Source organism: Varroa jacobsoni, unplaced genomic scaffold (genome assembly GCF_002532875.2).
Source record: "Varroa jacobsoni isolate VJ856 unplaced genomic scaffold, vjacob_1.0 scaffold_1329, whole genome shotgun sequence".
Classification (NCBI taxonomy): Eukaryota; Metazoa; Arthropoda; class Arachnida; order Mesostigmata; family Varroidae; genus Varroa; species Varroa jacobsoni.
Window position 1 is genome coordinate 221,804 of NW_019214231.1, and position 19,454 is coordinate 241,257.

The following is a 19,454-nucleotide window of genomic DNA, read 5'->3' on the forward strand; positions in this document are numbered from 1 at the left end:
ATCAATGATCCTGAAAGGATTGAGCTCCACATGGGCACGCCTTATTAAACTATCCCTAATTAATCCTAGCTTTAAACGAGTTCAATGAACTGCTATTAAAAGTCTTATAAATGCTTTGCTTATTCTCTGAGGTGACACTCCCCATGAAATGTTAACGAACAGCCAAATGCTAAACAGCTTTTCCAATGGACATCACGGACTTCACAAGGGCACTCGTAGCACAGTAGCGTTTCCTAAGAAAGCTCAATCTCTGACCCTTAGACAGTCTTGACTTGGCTCTTATTATGATCACAAAATATACAGAACGCTTAGTTAATGAAGGTTAACGAGAAAATCAGTTTGCCAATGAACAATGGAACTTCGATTCTCTACAACACGTTCCTCGAAAACATCACCAGATCACTCGTAGTCAATGCCTCATTTGTTAGCGCTCGGCTATATTTAGAATCTATTTAAATAATATGCTTTACGTAGGACATGTAATAAAGGTATTCCTTGTCATCTATCAAGCTTATTTGAAGTTATTTACATTGTCTCGCTATGAGCAATCGAACCTCCAAGGTTGGTCTTTAGCAACACACGACGTATAAACCGGTTCGGCAGCTGGTCATTTCACCGCTAGGCCATCTTCAACGGTACTCTGAGGACCATGAAAGTTTATCGATCTCGCATAATTAGGATTTGCACAATAAACGTCTTCGCTATGACACACGTTTTATTGTGTGTCTAGACTAGAACCGATACTAGGCAACGTAGCGTAAAAACTTTGACCTAATCTGTATCCCTATTTTACTCTAAATCTAAGTCTTGGCAAAAAGCAAGTGCATTTTTTATCTTTAAAAACCTCCATTTTGTGTAAAACTCCATTCGTTGCACCTCTAAACTGCAGCGGATTCGCAACTGAGAGATGGAGCTTTTAAAGGGCTTTTTTCGAAAGAAACAAATATCATTCACGCAAAAAATCTCGAGTAGGCCTGGTTTTTATCTTTATCTACTGACGATCGATACGCGTTTAGGTATTTACCATTGATTTTCTATTGCTTATCATCCGTGCCAATTTAAAAATTTCATCATTAGAAAAAAAGCGTCATCTCATCGAAGAAGTTCGCTATAAAATAGAAAGGTCAAGTAATGTAAAAAATATTTTAAACCACTTTATATATATGTTTTCTATATATGTTTTTATATATATGTAAAGTTCGGGCGTGCTTTTGATGCGTCCTGGGACATATTTGAGCTGCACTAGCATTGCACTAGCCCTTAATCAGGCAGAGCAAAGTACAAAGTCTGCGCGTAGATATAAATTAATTTTTAGATTTTTATGGAACAAAATTGCCTGTGTCATCACACTAGTCATTCCCTCGCATCTTTTCGAATTCGCGGCAGCAAATTTGGATAGGTTTGTGAGACGTAGCAAATACCTCAAGCTCTAATTTAAAACGGTAGCTGCTGCTGCTGCTGCTGTTGTTGTTGTTATTGACTCCAACTGAGCCCATCGGCGCTTGACGCGATTCGTCTGTCGCCGTCCCCGCCGGCTTTGAGGTAAAACGCCGGTTGTCAGAACGAGCGTAGATCGTAACGCCACCCTTGTTCTTGCCTACCTAACGCTAGAAGGTCGAATATTTTTTGTCTAACAGTGGCGTTTCGTTGCGTCGATTGCAAAAACCTTTGCCCATTGATAAGAGGCAAAGAGATACTATTAGAGGTACTGACTCGAATCCATCTTGTTGATCAGTGTCTTAAAAGTCAGTAGCAAATATTATAGGAGTAAGTGCTTTCGCAGGCTCGAGAAGTATGAGAACGCTCCGTTACCATCAATAATGTGTGTTGAATTGTGGTAAGGAATTTCTATAACGGCCCATATGGAATTAATATCCCAGTTAAGTGAAAGTGGTTATTGGGATTCTAAATTGACCCAAAACCGACCTAGTATAGGCATAATTCAAATCTATAGATGATAAACATGAGTCAGTAGGAAGCGAGCTTAATTCCTAGGCCCTTGAGCTTATCAGCAGAAGTGACATTAGCCATTCTGAATGTGACCGAAACAGACGAAGATCATAGAAAGAGCTATAACTACTTCTAATTAGATATATCTGCTAAGTAAGTCAGAAAACTTAGCAGCGTATTACTATTTTTGTTCTTTCGTAACTAGGCTAACTAGCTCTGGCGCGAAGCTTGAGTAATTGGCACAATACCAAAGAAAGGTGTTTTATAGATACGATGTTTTCGAAACTCAATCTTCGTTTGCTTATAACAATCTTCTAATCAATGTTATAAGCTTGCTTGAACCACCCAGGGACTCTTTAGATGATCAAAAAAGCGCGTAATAGTTTGCTCTACGGCTGACTTCACGACCGCGCGCAATCACATCACGCAATCAACTGGAACTCCTTGTTATCCTGAGAAGAATTTCGGGCAACTAAAGGGTACGTTACGCTTACCTTAATGCTGACTATTGCGTAGACAATACTATTAGAAAAAAAAAAGCAGACATGTTAACACTGCGATATCTATTAAAACTCCCCTACGCGTTATAGCTTGTGAATACCTACAAGGATTATTATTTTGGTATTCAATGCCATTAAAATATTAGGTTTGATCCCAATGAAGATCACCATGCAGAACGTTTAATTCGTCACTAGGTAACTTTGACTGAGTATCGACGCTATCCTGACTCCTGCCCTAAGCGTTCAACAATATACAAATCGTCTGTAAAAATGTTTTGATTCTATTTCAAGCAACGCACTTCTTTATCGCTATGCTAATGTTAGTTAACGTTTAGTTATGAAGATTCTAAAGAGTGCGCGAATATCTGTCACAATCCATTAAGCAGAATATTGCACATGAATCCCTTCACCACTTCGACACTGCTGAAGTCTAGCTTGGCTTCGTAGCAATATTCGAGTGTTTCCCTTATTCCTGTAACGAAGTTTTAGCATACTTGTTTTGCCATGTCGTTATGACGATGGCAAAAGCAACCAGCTACGAGCATCTGAACCCGACATAGCATTAAATATGACGTACGGTAAAATAGACGCGTGTCTTTTTTGCAGATGCTGCAGACGATCGCTCCGGCGAAACGATGAATTGCGCCTTTTACTACGGTTGGAATATTTGAGTAATGAACATGTGCGAAGATAATAGTTACTCATATATAAGCTAAGACCTTCGTTACGCTTGTGGCTTGCCAAAAAAGAAAAGAAGTCCAACTTATGCTAGAAAAATTCAGCAACGAAGTACTGTTATTTTTGCAGATACGTTTCTTCTTGGCTTTCAGTTAGCTGAAGAAATATCCTTCTTCGAATGTCAACCACTTAACACTGCTAGACAATCGACAGTTAGTAATGTTCGTTTTGAATCTAGCTTTGCTACGACACGAAAGGAATTAAAGTGAGAGTTAGAATCCCTCGAGTTCCTTTGCAACTCGAGGATTAACAAGTCTTATACTCAGGCGGTCATCCAGTTTAGAGATTAATCGCTAGCGTTCCTGACTCCAATCGGTTGAATTCGTATGTCAATCCCCCCCCTTTCAGCTCCCGTATCGACCCAGGAGAGTCACTTGAATAAATTGCTTGTGGGACCTAGCCAACAGTAAGCCCTACGTTCCTCTGACCAGTTTCAGCACATGTGTACATCATGGATAAGGATCCCACAACTAATTTCGAATTAGATACCTCGCCGCAGAGACTTCGCCAACTACTCGATGTAATCGTCACTCGACTTTCACTGAAGATTTTCGGAGTGCTATTCAGATTTGAATTACAGACGCTCTGGAGAGGATTTTGTGTGACCATCCTACGGAGTAGCTCACGTTCTGTGACATGCAGTGTCATGCAGCACAGATTGATTCATCGCAGCATAGTCTTAGTTGCGGCCAACATATTTTTTATATGGTACCTCATATACGATCTTGAAACCTGAATACGGAATTGGCTTTAGGACTTTTGGGTCTGGAGGCCCGGGACTTCGTATACCCATTATTTTTAAAATTAAACCACCAGATCTCAGAATTTACGTTCAACATAATTGTATTCTGGCAAATTATAACAAAAAAATAATTATAGTTCGTTAGAGGTTCATCACATTAACTATTGTTAAACGTGTAAAAGTGTGCTCCCAAAGCGTACTGACTAGACAATCTGAAGTGACGCGCAAATCATAAACTGTATTCGACTCCTTTTAAAATTCTCTCTTAAAATATAGAATTTATCTACTAGGGTATATATCGAATCTACTAGGGTAAAATATCACTGCGCTGATATCAGTATAGGATAATGAGTCTATTTAAAAGATGCCGTTGTCACGACCATGATTACGGATCAGCTTCTGCTTCTTTATTCCATTATTACACGCCAACAAAAGCCACTGAAGTCATTGTGTTGCCGCTTGTCACTAAGTTCCGAATGATTTTCTGCGTTCAAATGAGAACATCTTAGTTGAAGGCCCTTATATGCTGTGCTCGATCGTAACCCGGCCATATCAATGAAAATCTATGTACTATATAAGCATTAGACATTCCATATGGTACCATGTTTTTCTACAGTAATGACGTGGGTATAAACCCTGTAAAAATGTGAAGACCTTTTTAATAATACGAGGGTGTTTTGATTATTTCCTAGGTATCCTTTCTCAGTATCACATCTTCGCTATAGTATTCCAGGAGGCTAGCCGACGTTGTTTCGCTGGTTTTATTCAGTGGCTGCCTTGTTTAGGCCTATGAAGCGGCATATAGAACATGAAAGCTTAACTAGCCAAACAATGAGAACGGTCTAAAGATGCAACTCTAATCCAGCAGTTCTAGGAGGTTTCTTGTTCGGAATCAAACTAGGTGAACTAATCATCACTATAACAGTCGTCCACAGAGGACGGGAGTCCTACCGGCGCTGCACTGGCCTGCGCAAGAGGTAATTTCAACTGCCGAACATTAATGAACTCTCGAGAGCTCTGGCCTGCATCGCTGATCGTCATTTCTGATCGGATCGTTGTCGAATCGTGCTCGGTGTGAAAATTTTCAACGACTCAACATCCCCCCTGCCCCACGCAACAAAAGGAAATTATTAGTTCTGCGGTATTTGCGGTTTACTTACTGCTCACATCTATATCTAAGCCTATAATATGCCTTTATTCGTCGATTTATTCCAAAATGAATGCGAACAGATCACTGACTGTACACCGTGCCACAGGCATGACTGGCCATTGCACGAGTGTTGACGCTGATAACTTTTAATTCCTAGAAAAGAAATGGCGTAGGACCGTGCAAATGACAGTAAAGCTTCTACCGAGTTGAGACTGCTTCGTCCATGGGATATCTATGGTGGTATCTTTGAGATGCCAACGAAGTAGAAATTCGAGTCGATAGACAATTGCTATGTCCTTGCCTATATCATACGGTACAAACGATGTCTCTGTTTACATCATACCGAATACCGGGCTAGATATTGGAAACAATAAAGAATTTGCTTTACATTAATTGGCTTATTGCTATTAATGTACCGCTGACGAGATGAAGTAGCAGTCGTTAAAATGCAGGCTAAATATTCTACTTCTGGAGAGTGTAGTTAATTAGGGAGTTTTGGGCAAACTATAGCTATAATTAATAGGTTGTTCTGAAAATATTGCTTGTTTTTTTTTTAATCTGATAACGGTCGTATGTGTCCGCCGTCACACTCTGCGACCTTTCTTCACCTCTCGACTAACTTATTCCATCTTGCCAGAAATTTTCAAGTTTAGCGTTGACGAACTCACTTAGCGAGTCTTCGCCAGTGATCGGAAAGTTGATAATCCGTCGACGCGCCGTCTGGAGAATATGGTAGGTGCCATGGAACCTCCTACAAAACTCGCGGCAGCGGCTTGAACGACCAGGATGGGTCCTGGCATAGTTGTGGTGAGTTCGCCTTGCATTCCAGACCGTTTTCTGTTGCATAGCTTTATTTAAACAGCGCATTGTTGTTGGTCGTCTGGTTCTTCTCAAGCATTTTCTAGCATGTGAGACCCATCCAATTCCACCACAATAAATCGGACTGGCATGACCTTTGGTAGGTGGAGATCTGATTTACCTCTGCGTTCAGACGATTTCTTAGAGCCACGCGTTAATTCCTCGGCTTCATGTTGACGTAAAGTTATCGCTTCTCGTCATCCATAACGAATCGGCGCAAGAATCTGTCATTATTTGTGGTTTCGTGCCAAGCGAGATGTTCAATAACAATGCGACGGCCCATTTTCTGCGCACTTCAACAAACCTAGATTTTTCTTTTTTAATCAAGTTCCATAGATCTAAAACGGCTAACAATCATCAAATGTTTCTCGGGGCATTTCTGTGGCCCATAAAGTTGTTCTCTGCCAGGTGACGTGGTCCGCATACTCATGGTCCAAAATGACACCTTCAACAACAAACGACTTCATTCCTCACAGTTGTGGAAACCCCGCTGTAAGCGACACAGATATGTAAGTAGCTTTTAGCATGCATTTCATCTTCAGGATGCTATAAAGCCAAACCATTTTTTCTACTAGTAAAGTATTGGGCATTAATTAATGAATACATATTCTTCAAGTTGGTGATTTTGTTTTTTTGCCATGGAATCGTTCGGGACAGAATTTTGAGTATCAACCACAATGCCGAATAAAATTAACCTACGCTAAAGGAACCACTGTTAGGTGTTAATTACATTTGTTTTTAACTAACAGTAAAGGTTCTGGATTGTATCCAAGAAGCCCAATGAATGCTAACGAAGTATATTGTAGGGTAGAAAATAATGTTTTGGATCATCTTTAATTTGTTTTTTATTTTAATGAATTTAAGATCCGCAAATCGTCTGAAGCACTCAGTTATACAACCGCTCAACGATCGTCAGCTTGTCTTTGTCATATCCCAGCGAGGCGTTCTACTTCAGCGTCATTCCTGTTTTCTCAGCATCAGTTGCTCAGCGCGCAATCTCACGAGTAGTTGTTTGTGTCGGTCTGCATTGAAAAACAATAAAACGGTAAAAATTTCGAGCAGTGTGATGTGGACGAATCTTGAATAGGACTTGCATAAGCTGGAAAATTAGATATTACAGCAATAAACCTGTTACTTCGTCAACTACCAGTTGCCACCAGCACAAAAACAATTAAATTCATATCCTTTTACGTGTCACCTATTAATAAGACTAATTATATAGAAAACAAGCATTTCACACAGCGGAATCGAACACAACACTTTGGCTTTGAAAGTCAAACGTGTTCAATTTTCGATTAGGTGATCGGGTAATAAATGGGGTGCTCGTCTTTTTTCCTAGCCTTATATTGGCCAAACGCCGTACCGACTCGTCGTTTAAAACAGCTTTATTTGTCTGACAGGTAAGTGAGAATGAATCATTGTGTGCAAATCAGAAAATTTTGTCTTGAGATTATGTTCTTTGGAACTTTTTGTGTTTGTCTAAATAACAGAAATCTTAATATTATTGTTTCACTTCGCCTTTTGCCGATGCTGAACATTTTCGTAGCAGCAATACATGATTTGTTTTACTTATGTCGAGGATCCAATAGTTGAAAGGTATAAGCTCATTCGATAATTATCGTGCTCCTAAAGTGGTCCTAGTCGATCTCGAAAAACGAGTACATCCTTTAGGTCCAAATTTGACATTTTTGAATCTAGCAAATCACTTGCGGGTGGCATTATCTTCTCCTAGGTCATCGCCGTATACGCCACTGCTTTCGTAGTGCTCATTTAACACCATTTTACTTGGGAGAACAGTTAAAGAAGCGTTTACAAAGATGCTAAAAATGCCGTTTTTTTCAACCCAAGATTTACTATTGTTTGGTAAAATTTAACGAGTTGAAGATGTATATATATATATACGGCAACCCTGCTGTTTGGCAACATTTACTCTAAGTTATGCCTAACGCTTAACCGGCAATAACTGATAATTTGATTGATCTGTGGCGTCGGAACGTGTATGACAATTCACTACCATTAACTCGATAACTTCGACTTGGGTAACAATTATACTTCGTACGCTGAAAATTGTACCTCTCTCAAAAAAAAATTTTAACGACATCTAACGAACGCATTGCGTTTCAGCCGAAATAAAGTAGACATTTATCGACACCTAACGTTAATTGGTCGGAAGCCGTCGTACGCCTTTGATGCCAGATAGCCCCTTTCTCGCGCTTGTGTCAGCACGACGAGTGATACCGGTCAGCAACGCAGACATGGATACGTAACTATACGGCGCTACAACGATCGAAGAAGAAGATCGATTTTTGTTCTCGCGTTTATTGTTACGCATATTATATAGTCGTAGAGATAGTAGGTGTAGGAGGCAGCCAATTCATAGACAACAGTCATCACTGTGCTTTCTTCTGTTTCTGAATCCGTCAATGGAACGATGCGACGTCATCACACAGCATCACAATACCGTCATGTAGTCGGTTAAGCTGGCAAAGTCGGCAGGCATCGACAGCTCTACTGACGCGGCCCACCACTCTATTTCGCTGCTGTTAACCGATAAACGGCAGCAAAGCAGCAGCAGACGCACCATAGATCGGCTGCTAGCGACTCCGCGATCTGTGCCGTCGAAAAGGGCAAAAATCGCTGCTGCTGCTGCTGCTGCTGCTGCTACTGCTGCTGCTGCTGGCACTGCAGTAACTAGCAGCATGACAGCACCGACAACAGCAGCTAAGATGTTGAAAATGTTAGCCTCAACAGCACGCGCACACTGTGGCAGTAACAACAGTAGTTAATAAGAGTAGAAAAAGAAAGAGTCGCCAGCTTCAAGAGCATATCGAGCGGTGACATGAAGCTGGGGACTGCTTCTCAAACATCGTTCCATTTCACGAGTTCCCTTGCCACAGAATAGCGGCAGCAGCAGCAGCAGCAGCAGCAGCAGCACCAGCACCAGCAGCAGCAGCAGTAGCAGCAGCAGCAGCAGCGGTGGCGGTAGTAGTCAATGCGCAGCGACATTGAAAGTATCGAGCTGGTCAGTGGTATAGCACAGATGGTGGAGCAGTGAATGCTGTTGTGTCCTGCTGCGTGCTAGTGTAAGTCTACGAGGCGCCAAAGCTTTTGTAACACAACGTAAGACGACAAGTAAAATCGCTTGATTCGTGTCATTTGTGAGCGTTCCGGACTTGGGCTGTCTGTTAACACGAAACGTCGTGAAACATACCAGCAGGGTCGCCTTCATGAGGTGGTTAGTTGGATGTCTCCTCAGTCGGTCGTTCTTTATTTGGCTAGCTGCTTAACCAGTCTGAGCGGCGCCTCTAAGGCTTCGCAGATTGCTCACGTACGGAAGTTAAGAATTTAATTCGCGACAAGTATTATGCAGTGCTGAAGTGAGCGAAGGGAGAAATCTGTGAAGCCTCACGTTGCATCATTCAATAAAAAATGGCCACAGGAGGAACAGGCGATGGAGTTGATGAATTGCGGAAAACACAGGAACAGGTTAACGATGTCGTCGGAATAATGCGAAATAACCTCGAAAAGGTACAATGAAATTGTTCAATCGTTAAACTTCGCTTGTACGTGAAAAACGTAGGCTAGACAATTTAAGCATATTGGCACTACATTACGGTTAGGCTACTATTTCCCTTGGTAGATATCATGTGAGGAGCGGCATATTATGAGAATAGGTTCTTTGTCGCATGTGTGCGGTGATTAATGAGGAAAAATTGGGAATACATTCAATGCGCAGCGACACTGAACGTGTCGAGCTGGCCCCAAGTTACTAAAGGCTCGTAAGTTAAGCCGGTACCGTGTGTGAGTTGTGTATGTTGTAGATAAAAGTGCATTCGTAGCATAATAATTAGTATAGTACATACGGCTTGGCAGAGTTCATAATACTAAGTAAACATGGTTGATAAACATTTGCCTCACGAACGCTGTTGGTAAATGATGATGATAATAAGCATAATCATTCTCGTCAATGCCAACACGTTTACATAGTTTCAGTTGTTGTACGAGAATTTGTTGCAAGCGTAGATATTTCGATGTACTTATGTAAATATCAAACATGCAGTTTTCACTTTTGCCAAAATAACGATGGCAGATCCTCATCTGTGCTAGCTTAAAAAGAGAAAGTCCATTATTGAACACGCGTAGGGTATTACACTTTGGATTCCGTTTGCGTCCCTGCGGGCCGAATTCGTGTCCCTTATAGTAACAATATATTGCAAGCGATATATGGGTCAAGCAAAATATTGCTCTTTTTTGACTATTACGTTTAAATGCAGATTTAACACTAGTACATTCTGTGTGAAAAACACAAATAGGAAGCGAAGCATCTTCCGAGGTGTCTGATTCACGTATATCGTGCCCCACTGTTACCTTACACGGACGATTTATTAAAGTCGTTTAGTACTGTATACGGATGTGGGTGAACAAACACGAGGTGTACGTAAGATAATGACTACATATTAGGCCTAAAAGCCTAGCTACCGATAAAAAAACCCATAGCAAAACAAATCTATCAAAGATCAAAATAAAAAGTAGTTTTTGTAAACCTTTATGTAATTTTCCTCAGTAAAGGGGCGAGTAGGAAGCGACAGAATCGTTTCTAAGAGGCTAAGCATATCCTACTGCGTTCGATGGCAGTCCTGAGCATAATTTGTCGTGTGAGAAACCTGCATAGCTTGCTATTAACGCATTGAAATTAAATTCAATATTAAAGAAGCTGAAAAAGTTTTTACGGTTTTCGTTCGTGTAAGAACGATGGTATCATTTGCGAACGGCTTCCAGTGTACCACGATGAGTAACGAGTACGAACGACCACGTTGAGAAAAACAGTACGGGAATATGCCCATGTAACTTATACGGAAGAATATATCTTGATTGTGCGTTGAGAAAGCTGGCTGCTTGGTCGAGCATTGTCACACGGGTACGTGAAATAGGAAAACTGAAACACCGATAGCCGCCGAGAGTAAACGAATGGTGTCTACCCTATAAATTTGACGGCATTGCACATTTTATCGTGCTACTGTATGTGGACCATAATGAATCTTGTAGATGTATGCAAATAAACAACCCAATGGGCACTTTGTTTATTTACAGCTCAAAAAAATCCAGTTCTATGAACCTTAGCAAAACGATTATCTTATTAATTATCAAAACGGTACCTAATCGAGCTAGTTTAAAGCAGTAGGTTGTGCATGTTGTTAGAAAGTTAGTAAAAGTCATTTTACTCGTTGCCATCTATGGACATAGACCGCTACGCCAGCAGCCGTAGCATTATTCGTTTCTACTGCTAAAAAAAATCACGATCAATTAGAAATGTATTAATATTCTTCCATAGAAGATTTAAACTGTGAACGCTGAGAACTAAACCCCCAACTTAGTGCGGGTACTTCCGTATCATCAACTGCTCAGCGACTACGGAGACACCGTCAAGTGATCTGTGACGATGATGACTCATTCCTCGAGTGCATTGATTCGGGCTACTGCGGTTCATTTCAACGCCATTGATGTTTCGCACTGTTATTCCATTATTTATAAGGCTAATAGTGCGACAACTGGATATCAGCCAGTGGCGACCGACCGTAATCAAGGCTAGATTATTCATGCTAAGTAAATGTTCGAGGTCTGTAATATCCCTCTTTATATTACAACTTCAAAAAAAGCCTTGTCAGGCTTCCTAAATTTTTTTAGGCTCGAAAATCCGATGCCGCAGACAAGACGGTTTCTTCCGACCCTTGTAGGCGCGAGTATCGTTGATTTCAAGCAGCATCATCGTACTGTATAATGACTTGCTGTCCTCGTCACGGTTGCATTGGCTCTCCGTTTGATGAGCACGGCCAATCTGGTTGTGCGACTGCGAACCCACGACTGCTATCATATGGGAAAAGTCGAATACGATAAACGTCCGCACTGTTAAATATTAGTGCTGATTTTAACGTCAGTGGTCATCATTGCTGGCCAGAGTTCTATGCCTCTGCCCACTCACGACCTCGAATAAAATCGAGATGGGAATACGAGCATATTTATACCGACGGGTGCAATTCGGATCGCTACGATAAATCAAGATTTTATTGTAGTGAAATTATTTGTCTCTCGTCAATGCCACTGGTCTTCCGCTTTCTCGATAGGCAATGTTGATAGATTGGTTTGCTGATCGGTGACTACCTTCAGGATATAAAGTAATGGCTGACGCGTTCTTGCGGAGCCATTTTACTGGCACATTAGGTCATGAAGCATGCATCCATAGCCTTATTATTCTAGTTATTTTATTGGCAACAGCTACGGACGTGCTAAAATAGGCGCACACAAGCGTCAGTAAGTAAAATCAGAAACGAGCTTCAGTACTGGTTTTAATTGGCAATTTATGGAGCGAACTGAAATTAAAATTGTTTTTTTTTGCAATATTTGGTTATTAAAAGTGAAAGATTTAAAAACGGTGGCCTTGTCATGCCTGACTCATCCGAAATGTTATTATAGAAGTGGCTGAAGGGTCCGATGCGGCAATTGGTCTATTGTTAAAAGGTCAGAGTATTTTGCATGTACGAGGTTTGGCGTGGAATAGACGATTCTATTTTACTTCCTAAAACAATGAGCCATCTCCTAGCGCGGCATTGATTGGAATCTCCTAGCAGAGCTCAAATAAAATATTACCATGCAACACTCACACAATATCGAATGACGGTCGGAATTTAATAACAGCCAGTACTACTAAGCGGTAGTTTTATAAACGAGTTCCAGAAATAATGCTATGTTACTATACTTCCAGTTTCCACCTGTTTACCTTACACTCGCTCCGCAAACTTACTGGAATGCCGTAATCAATTTTTTACGAAAACCATATTAAGGTAAGGTAGAAAGGCTGGGAAAGCTACGGCAAAAATAAAATACATCTCATTGTCTGAAAAAGTGCCTATCAGTCTTTCTTGCTAGTGTCTAAGACGTGATTTTTAAGGAACATGGGACCGTAGAGCTGGTTCAGCTACATCATCTGAGTAGTAGACATTTTCAATTAGTACCTATAATAAAAATACGTCTCTACTCTTTCGCATCTCCCTTCTATTATAGCAAAAGTCTAATAATTTCATTTGTGTGCAGTTACTTGTGTTCGATAAGTTGTGCGAAGAAAGAACCCAAAAACACCAAACGAAACAGTGTCGATTCCTCAAAATAGCACTCACAGCTTGGTCTTGTTCAATCTTTGTAGTCAACCATTCATACCGGTATGATTAATTACATTGTACCGTAAGCTGTCTTTTGCAGCGTTCGCTTGTTTTCATCAGATCATCTAGATGCGTGGCCGATCACGGTTCGTATATACGCACGTTATCATTTCATCATCTCCGAAACCTTAACTTGTATACAACTTGTAAGTTATCTATCCCCAAAGGAATTACACGCGGCAATAATATCGCATGTCTATGATTTTGCACCGTTGTTTAGCAATATATATATATATATATATACGAGAAATGTGTAGGCGTACCTTGCATTGGCAGATGGGTTCGTGCAGTATTGAGATTTTATGTTAGAAACCGTTGCCACAGGTAACTCTGTGATTTGACTTCCTGGAATACTTCCTGGACTGTCTGTATCAATACGTCCATTGGTTCTTGTCGCTATTGGCATATGGCTGCTTTGAAGGTCAGCCAAAAATTCCATTATCTAAATGACTTCAATCAAAAAGTAAACTGTATGACAGCATACTCGAAATTCGTTGACTAATGACTAATAAACTACGTATATTAAAATATAGTACGTACTGACTCTTGAAACACGATTGCACTGTAGGCAGATATTGTAAACTGAAGAAGCTCTATCCCTTACGATTTGTTATCAGTGTTGTCAGCTAGGTACCTATTTGAATAAGCGTTTCAATGTAAATAAAAATTGATTTGGAGATGGTGCCGAGATTCAAAATAGGTGAAAATATACCAACAAATTAAGTGTCAAATATAGCTTCAATATATATATACATAAATCACACACATCTTTGGATATATGTGTATATATATATCCAAAGATGCGTGTGATTCACGCCAATCTTCATTTGGTAAAGGCGATCTAAGTCACACACCAAGCTGGCCTGTCATTATTCTTGAGTAATCCGACCATGTATATCTAAATAGTTATGAGAAGATTAATGATAAATCATAATTTTAACATGTATTGTTTATGGTCGTCGCAGGTAATGGAGCGCGATGCGAAATTCTCCGATTTGGACGAACGGGCCACACAACTTCAAGAAGGAGCTATGGTTTTCGAAAAGCAGGCAACTTCTCTCAAGCGGAAGCAGTGGTGGCGGAATTTGAAAATGCAGATCATCCTTGGTGTTGTAATAGCCGTCATCATTCTTATAATTATCTTATCTACGTTTCGTAGTAGTTGAACTGGAGCAGGGAAGTTGTTAAAACGAAATACACAAGCGTTATAGAAGTTAGCTTGCTGTGGTGGTATCTTAGCAATCAATAGCGTACAATGTACTACTGTTAGTAAATTTTTTCCACCGGATATTGGCTAATTGACATAATTCAATATTGCTAAAACGAACGTATAGTCTAAATACTGTGGAATAAACAAGGAACCTGCTATTTATAGATTTTGTTAAGCATCGCTAACTGTGCCCAGGTCAGATGGCAAATTCACATGCTGAACGCAGACTCGAGAGGACGCATCATTTTTCCGGACCTGAAAATAGTTATTAACTATGTTTTTACATAATAGAATTTTACAAAACTCTATTTTCAAGGAAATGTAATTCGTTCCAGCAGTAACGGCCGTGTAACTTAAATGATCCAGAAACACAACCTAATAAGTCAACCAAAAGGACAGCTATCGCTAGAAGAAAATCTATAGGCCGGCGTGTATTGAAAGTCACAGTAGCAGCTGACCAAATGCTCCTACACTAATAATTAGCAAACATTAAGCAGTTAGATTAGTTAAAATCTGTCGGGTTTGTGATAAACATTAATAGGTTTACATGTAAGTTTTTAAGTCGATAGCCGTAAGGATACAGCAATATTTATTGAGGTCGAGTTCTCCGGTCATCCAGAATGTGACACGAAATAACAACGGAAATTGATGAGATATTGCATGCATTGGCTTATTATGTTTTGCTTACTTCATATTCACGCTATCCGAAGACGCTTAGTATGATATGTGCATAAATGTAACCCTTTTGTGGAGAAGTACATATTTTGAATGCACATGTTATGAAGCCTCGCTATCAAAGACAACAGTACTCAGTATGACACCATATGTACATAATTCCATTGGGAATAATGAGCTATTACTATCACTACTATTTGAAGTTCAGCATCTGGCGCCGCTGTACCTGCATTCCATCAGACGAAGCACCGCTACATGATAAGAACATGTACAACAAAGTGTGCGTCATTTGTACATACGCTACTGTTACAACTAACAGATAAGAAAGATTTGAGTAAAGTACCCTTTGAAAATATCTACTATTATTTACATATGGTTTAACACAGAGCTGTTCAACGAAAATAAATGATCAATTATTAACAAATAAAAACAGATGCTATTCCACTACGTTAGCGATGGAGAGCGCCTAGGATTCTGCACGTGCGGAAACTAGAACCTGAGAATTGCGTACACAGAAATAGTACACAGAAAATATGCCAATATTATCTTTGAAACATACTACTTACCAAGGGTTGAGCAATGGAAAAGATTTCAGATATATCATAAAATGTTTTTTTGCACGGAATTTGATGTTACGGCTAACGTACGGATAAAGTGACTTCAATAGATGTATAAACAGCTTTCCGCTAGCCTTGTTGTTCCCTTTGTTTATGCAAAGAAAAGCAATAACACCAGTTACACGACGGATAGTGCAGAAATTTTCTATTGTGAAACAAATCAGAACAGATAAGTTTCAGCTTTTTACCGGTTGTTAATGAGTCTTCTCGAAGATGTAATAGGGTGCATGCGTGAATAGAGATGCAGTCTAGTGAATAGAATATATAATAGAAAGAAATTTTCGAAGATGCGTGGCGTCCCTAATCTTGAGTACGATCTTAGTAATGGATGACGATGATATATATAAAGCTGATTAATAGATTCGATTGATACCATGCCTAGTAAACGAATAATAAAGTTTGAATCCATTTAGGTCATATTAGGTAACACTACACGCTACTATTAAAAAACTTTCTTTTTCCTAGTTTATAACAACCCTTGGCTTTTATTCCTTTCGAACTTGCTGTCATAGGTTGTACATTGAATCCATCTGAATTTATTAATGTTCAATCAGTTTGCAAATTTATTTGCTTCGCTCATTCTTCAAAAATTATCATAACAGTGTAATAATACAGCCGTCGCATTACATCAATTTCTCAGTTACATAGAATTCGTTGTAGCTTATACGCTCTCATTCCAATTAATTAGGTTTCAGTTACTAATGGAGGTACAATATTTGCAAAAAAGGAACCACATCATTTGACAATCAACATACCGGGGTACCAGCTAATTCATAGTTGTACCATTACTTCACTCTATTCTAACAACATTTGCTTTTTCTTTTTCGATAACATTATAGAAATTAATAGATTTACAACAAACTTGTTTTGTGACGGGCAGACAATAATGCTCTTCGAAGATAGTCGTTCACGATAGAGTCTATTTAGCACGCATGCATTTACCTATTTGTTATGGGTTTGTTTGTTATAATTTCTTTAGCTGGACCACTTCGATTGATGTTGAACTTAGTACTATTTTGCCGACAAGTGCAGACGCGTAGCAGAGACGCAATTTTGAAATGCAGCTACCTCCCGTGAACATTGTAGCGGTTGCTTGCTATTCTTTTGATAGCACTCGAGGACTGCGTTCTGTGTGTTTTGACAGACTGGCTTCATAAAGTCACTCACATACTCTCGATGGACGTCAGCCACCTCAGCTGTAAAATGTTGACAACAGTGAAATGTTTATGGATACGATAGATGTTTGTAGCCCAGTAAATATGCCTAAAGTCGTATCAATTGTTACTTAGTTTCTGAATACAACAAACAGTGCCTTGCTACGAAAAGAAACATCTATCTGTAGTGAAAATTCCTTCCGGCCCTTGATCTCTACCTGAGCGGTAAATTCTCCACTTATCGATAAAACAGCCCTTAAATACTGTATGGATTCTATTCTTTTCTCTGCTAGCGGTTGTAAAAAAGCAAGCAAGCGTAACAAGTAATTTCTATGAGATAGCAACGTTTCCAGCACTTTTAGCAATTCTAAGATTGCGTATGGTAGTACACACTTAATGTAGAGACCGCTCCTCGATAGAGATTGGAAAGGCGGTATTGGAGTATCAACACACCGGTAAATTTACTCGTAGCTAATTTATAAAGCAGTTGATTCTGCTGATCAAGCCCGTCGAGTCGCTGTCTCCATTCTTGATCGAGCTTGTCCATTTCTGTTTGATGCGATCGACCGCTCATTTCGCTGTAGGACGGGTAACCGATGCCAGCGGGGACCCCAGAGGTTGCAGCAGGACCCTAAGTGAAATGCACACGTAACATAGTGTGTTTATTTGGAGGTATATTAAGCTATACGTATGGCTGCGAAGCCTAAGATGAAGCATTCTACTGATAGAAAATGTTCAATGACTTCTCGAATTTTTTTGATACTTAATCTTACCGAAGTAAACAAACGTAAATATCCTCGCATATTTTTATATACATAAAACGTATATTAGTGGAGGGCGTATCTGTTTGGTCATGTAGGCGTGTCTATACTGTGAAATATGTATTTTATTTGAAATTTATAAAAAATCTTACAAAAATCGGAATGAAATATATGAATTTCGTAAAAAAAAAACGGGCTTGATTCGCAAGCACCGATTGTCTCAGTTTTTTCCTTTACTTTAATAAAGAAAATTGTATGAGTACCTCAATGTCCCAAAGGTAAAGACTAAAGCCTGCCATCAGCCGTATATACAGTTTGCATTAAGAAAGAAATATTATGATATATTCTGCTATGTTGTTAATCATGTGCTAGTGATTAATGCTACATGATACACTGAGACACTGGGTCCACTGAGAGCAGGTTAATAAATTTTAAATTTCAACAAAACAGAACGCTAGGTGGCCGAAGAAGCGCGATATGAAAACTTCAGAACAGAAGTTACTAACCCTGGGCGACCTGAGGGCGGAGTCAAGTCTTTGAACAACGTCATCCGAAATTGTGATGACATCAGGGTCCGTGCTGTTGACAACCGTTACTCGGCGCGTTGACGGAGTGCCACCCATGTCGATTCTGAAACGCTCTGGTGAAGAAACTTCCTGTCGTCATGGCAAAAGCCCACAATCCATTATCCAAATTTAACGTACTCAAAAGGCTAGTTCCGTAGCTTTAGCAAATAACTTAACGATGATTCAGAAAAAATAACGAGGTAGGCAAAAATCAAACTATCGGAACCAAACATGAATCATAGAGCTATAAGAATAACCGTGGTAAGAAGAACGGTGGTGACACAACGTATTGTTTACGTGCCAACTCATCAGTTAATTTCGCTTTTACACAATGTCAGATATAGTGATTAGACATGCATAGCTAAAAGGTATTAATTTAAATTAGCACATAGGGATAGTCTAGATCTTAGGATCATTCAGCTCTGCGATTCAAAGAATACGTGTAGCAACCGAAATTTGGTTAACTTCGATACTGTGTTCTTTAAAATACCGTGCATTCGAACGTCTAGAAATTGATTTTTAAATGTACATTATGGCTAAAAAAACCGTAACTATTTCAAACATAAGCCATAAAATTTTGTTTACTTAATTGGCCATAAGTAATCCTAATACCGCTTTTCTTAACGATAATTTCTTCTCATGTTGTAGTGATATAAAATGAATATCATAAACAGCCATTGCTTACACAGTCGAATTGGGCACTCTTAATGGACACAAACAACACATTAAATTGCTTGTTCTGCTTCACAAAAGCTTTGTAAGCATTGTGAAATTCAGATATGGTCAGAGAACTGCTTCATAAAATCCGGACTCCTAGAGCGGTCCAGTCGGCTTGGAATCACGTTCATAGCTAAAAATTCATGCTAATAAAATACAGGGGGCACTAACCATGTTGCCGTTTGCATAGTAGCAAAAAACAAGAATCAGATACGAGCTTCATTGTTGCCTTTACTATATGGACCACTTTGGTGTTATTTAATTGTACTTAATTAGCGCTATTCGAAAGTAAAGGTAGAAGTTCGAACAGTTGTTTTCTTATCGATTACCATGAAGTCTTCGTTCCATTAGGAGCACTTTAATAGTTAAACAGCGCGGGGAACGTCTAAAATCAGCAGTTGATACCATTGGGCAGTTATCAAGTTAACTAAGTGCTTTCTAAGATCGGCTAGTTATAATCTACATATAGAAATCTTCCCTCCTCAGTACCTCACAGAAGTGTAGGAATGCTTACCTTTTAGATAATAAATCGAACTTTTGGTACCTTCGAAGACAAGTCACCTCACTTCGAAACCACTCGATGGTGCGCCCCTTATATGCCT

At 39.6% G+C, this 19,454-nt stretch overlaps 2 protein-coding genes and 1 long non-coding RNA gene across 7 annotated transcripts; 2 read left to right on the forward strand and 1 right to left on the reverse strand.

Moving 5' to 3' along the window:
• The first annotated feature begins 1,708 nt into the window (after positions 1-1,708).
• LOC111268904 (uncharacterized) lies at positions 1,709-9,100 on the forward strand. Of its 2 annotated transcripts, XR_015314398.1 has the most exons (8): positions 1,709-1,837; positions 2,282-2,429; positions 3,057-3,132; positions 5,718-5,887; positions 6,333-6,447; positions 6,803-6,983; positions 7,278-7,338; positions 8,063-9,100. It is a non-coding gene; the product is annotated as an uncharacterized LOC111268904 (long non-coding RNA). The 2 variants fall into 2 exon arrangements; XR_002685450.2 differs by lacking the exon at positions 8,063-9,100 and having other exon boundaries at positions 7,238-8,005.
• LOC111268902 (synaptobrevin) lies at positions 8,988-15,726 on the forward strand. The gene is made up of 2 exons (XM_022848121.2): positions 8,988-9,466; positions 14,118-15,726. The coding sequence occupies exons 1-2, from the start codon at positions 9,368-9,370 to the stop codon at positions 14,316-14,318; spliced, it is 300 nt and encodes a 99-aa protein (XP_022703856.1). The 5' UTR covers positions 8,988-9,367; the 3' UTR covers positions 14,319-15,726.
• Positions 15,727-16,105: 379 nt separating this feature from the next.
• Positions 16,106-19,452, reverse strand: Chchd3 (Coiled-coil-helix-coiled-coil-helix domain containing 3). Of its 4 annotated transcripts, none has more exons than XM_022848120.2 (4): positions 19,367-19,452; positions 18,076-18,199; positions 17,262-17,439; positions 16,106-16,850 (listed from the first exon to the last, which is right to left on the reverse strand). In XM_022848120.2, the coding sequence occupies exons 2-4, from the start codon at positions 18,190-18,192 to the stop codon at positions 16,666-16,668; spliced, it is 480 nt and encodes a 159-aa protein (XP_022703855.1). In that variant the 5' UTR covers positions 18,193-18,199; positions 19,367-19,452; the 3' UTR covers positions 16,106-16,665. The 4 variants fall into 4 exon arrangements, with proteins under 4 accessions (XP_022703855.1, XP_022703853.1, XP_022703854.1 ...); XM_022848118.2 differs by having other exon boundaries at positions 18,076-18,209; XM_022848119.2 differs by having other exon boundaries at positions 18,076-18,225; positions 19,367-19,440.
• Positions 19,453-19,454: the final 2 nt, after the last annotated feature.

Excerpts from the sequence above, each read along its gene's own strand:
- LOC111268902 (XM_022848121.2), top strand. The coding sequence starts at position 9,368 with ATGGCCACAGGAGGAACAGGCGATGGAGTTGATGAATTGCGGAAAACA. Across the intron at positions 9,467-14,117 it reads TGCGAAATAACCTCGAAAAG|GTAATGGAGCGCGATGCGAA; the intron begins GTACAATGAAAT and ends TGGTCGTCGCAG.
- Chchd3 (XM_022848117.2), bottom strand. The coding sequence starts at position 19,075 with ATGAAGCTCGTATCTGATTCTTGTTTTTTGCTACTATGCAAACGGCAA. Across the intron at positions 18,210-19,023 it reads ACTATGCAAACGGCAACATG|AGCGTTTCAGAATCGACATG; the intron begins GTTAGTGCCCCC and ends TTTCTTCACCAG. Across the intron at positions 16,851-17,261 it reads AGCTACGAGTAAATTTACCG|CTGAGGTGGCTGACGTCCAT; the intron begins GTGTGTTGATAC and ends AACATTTTACAG.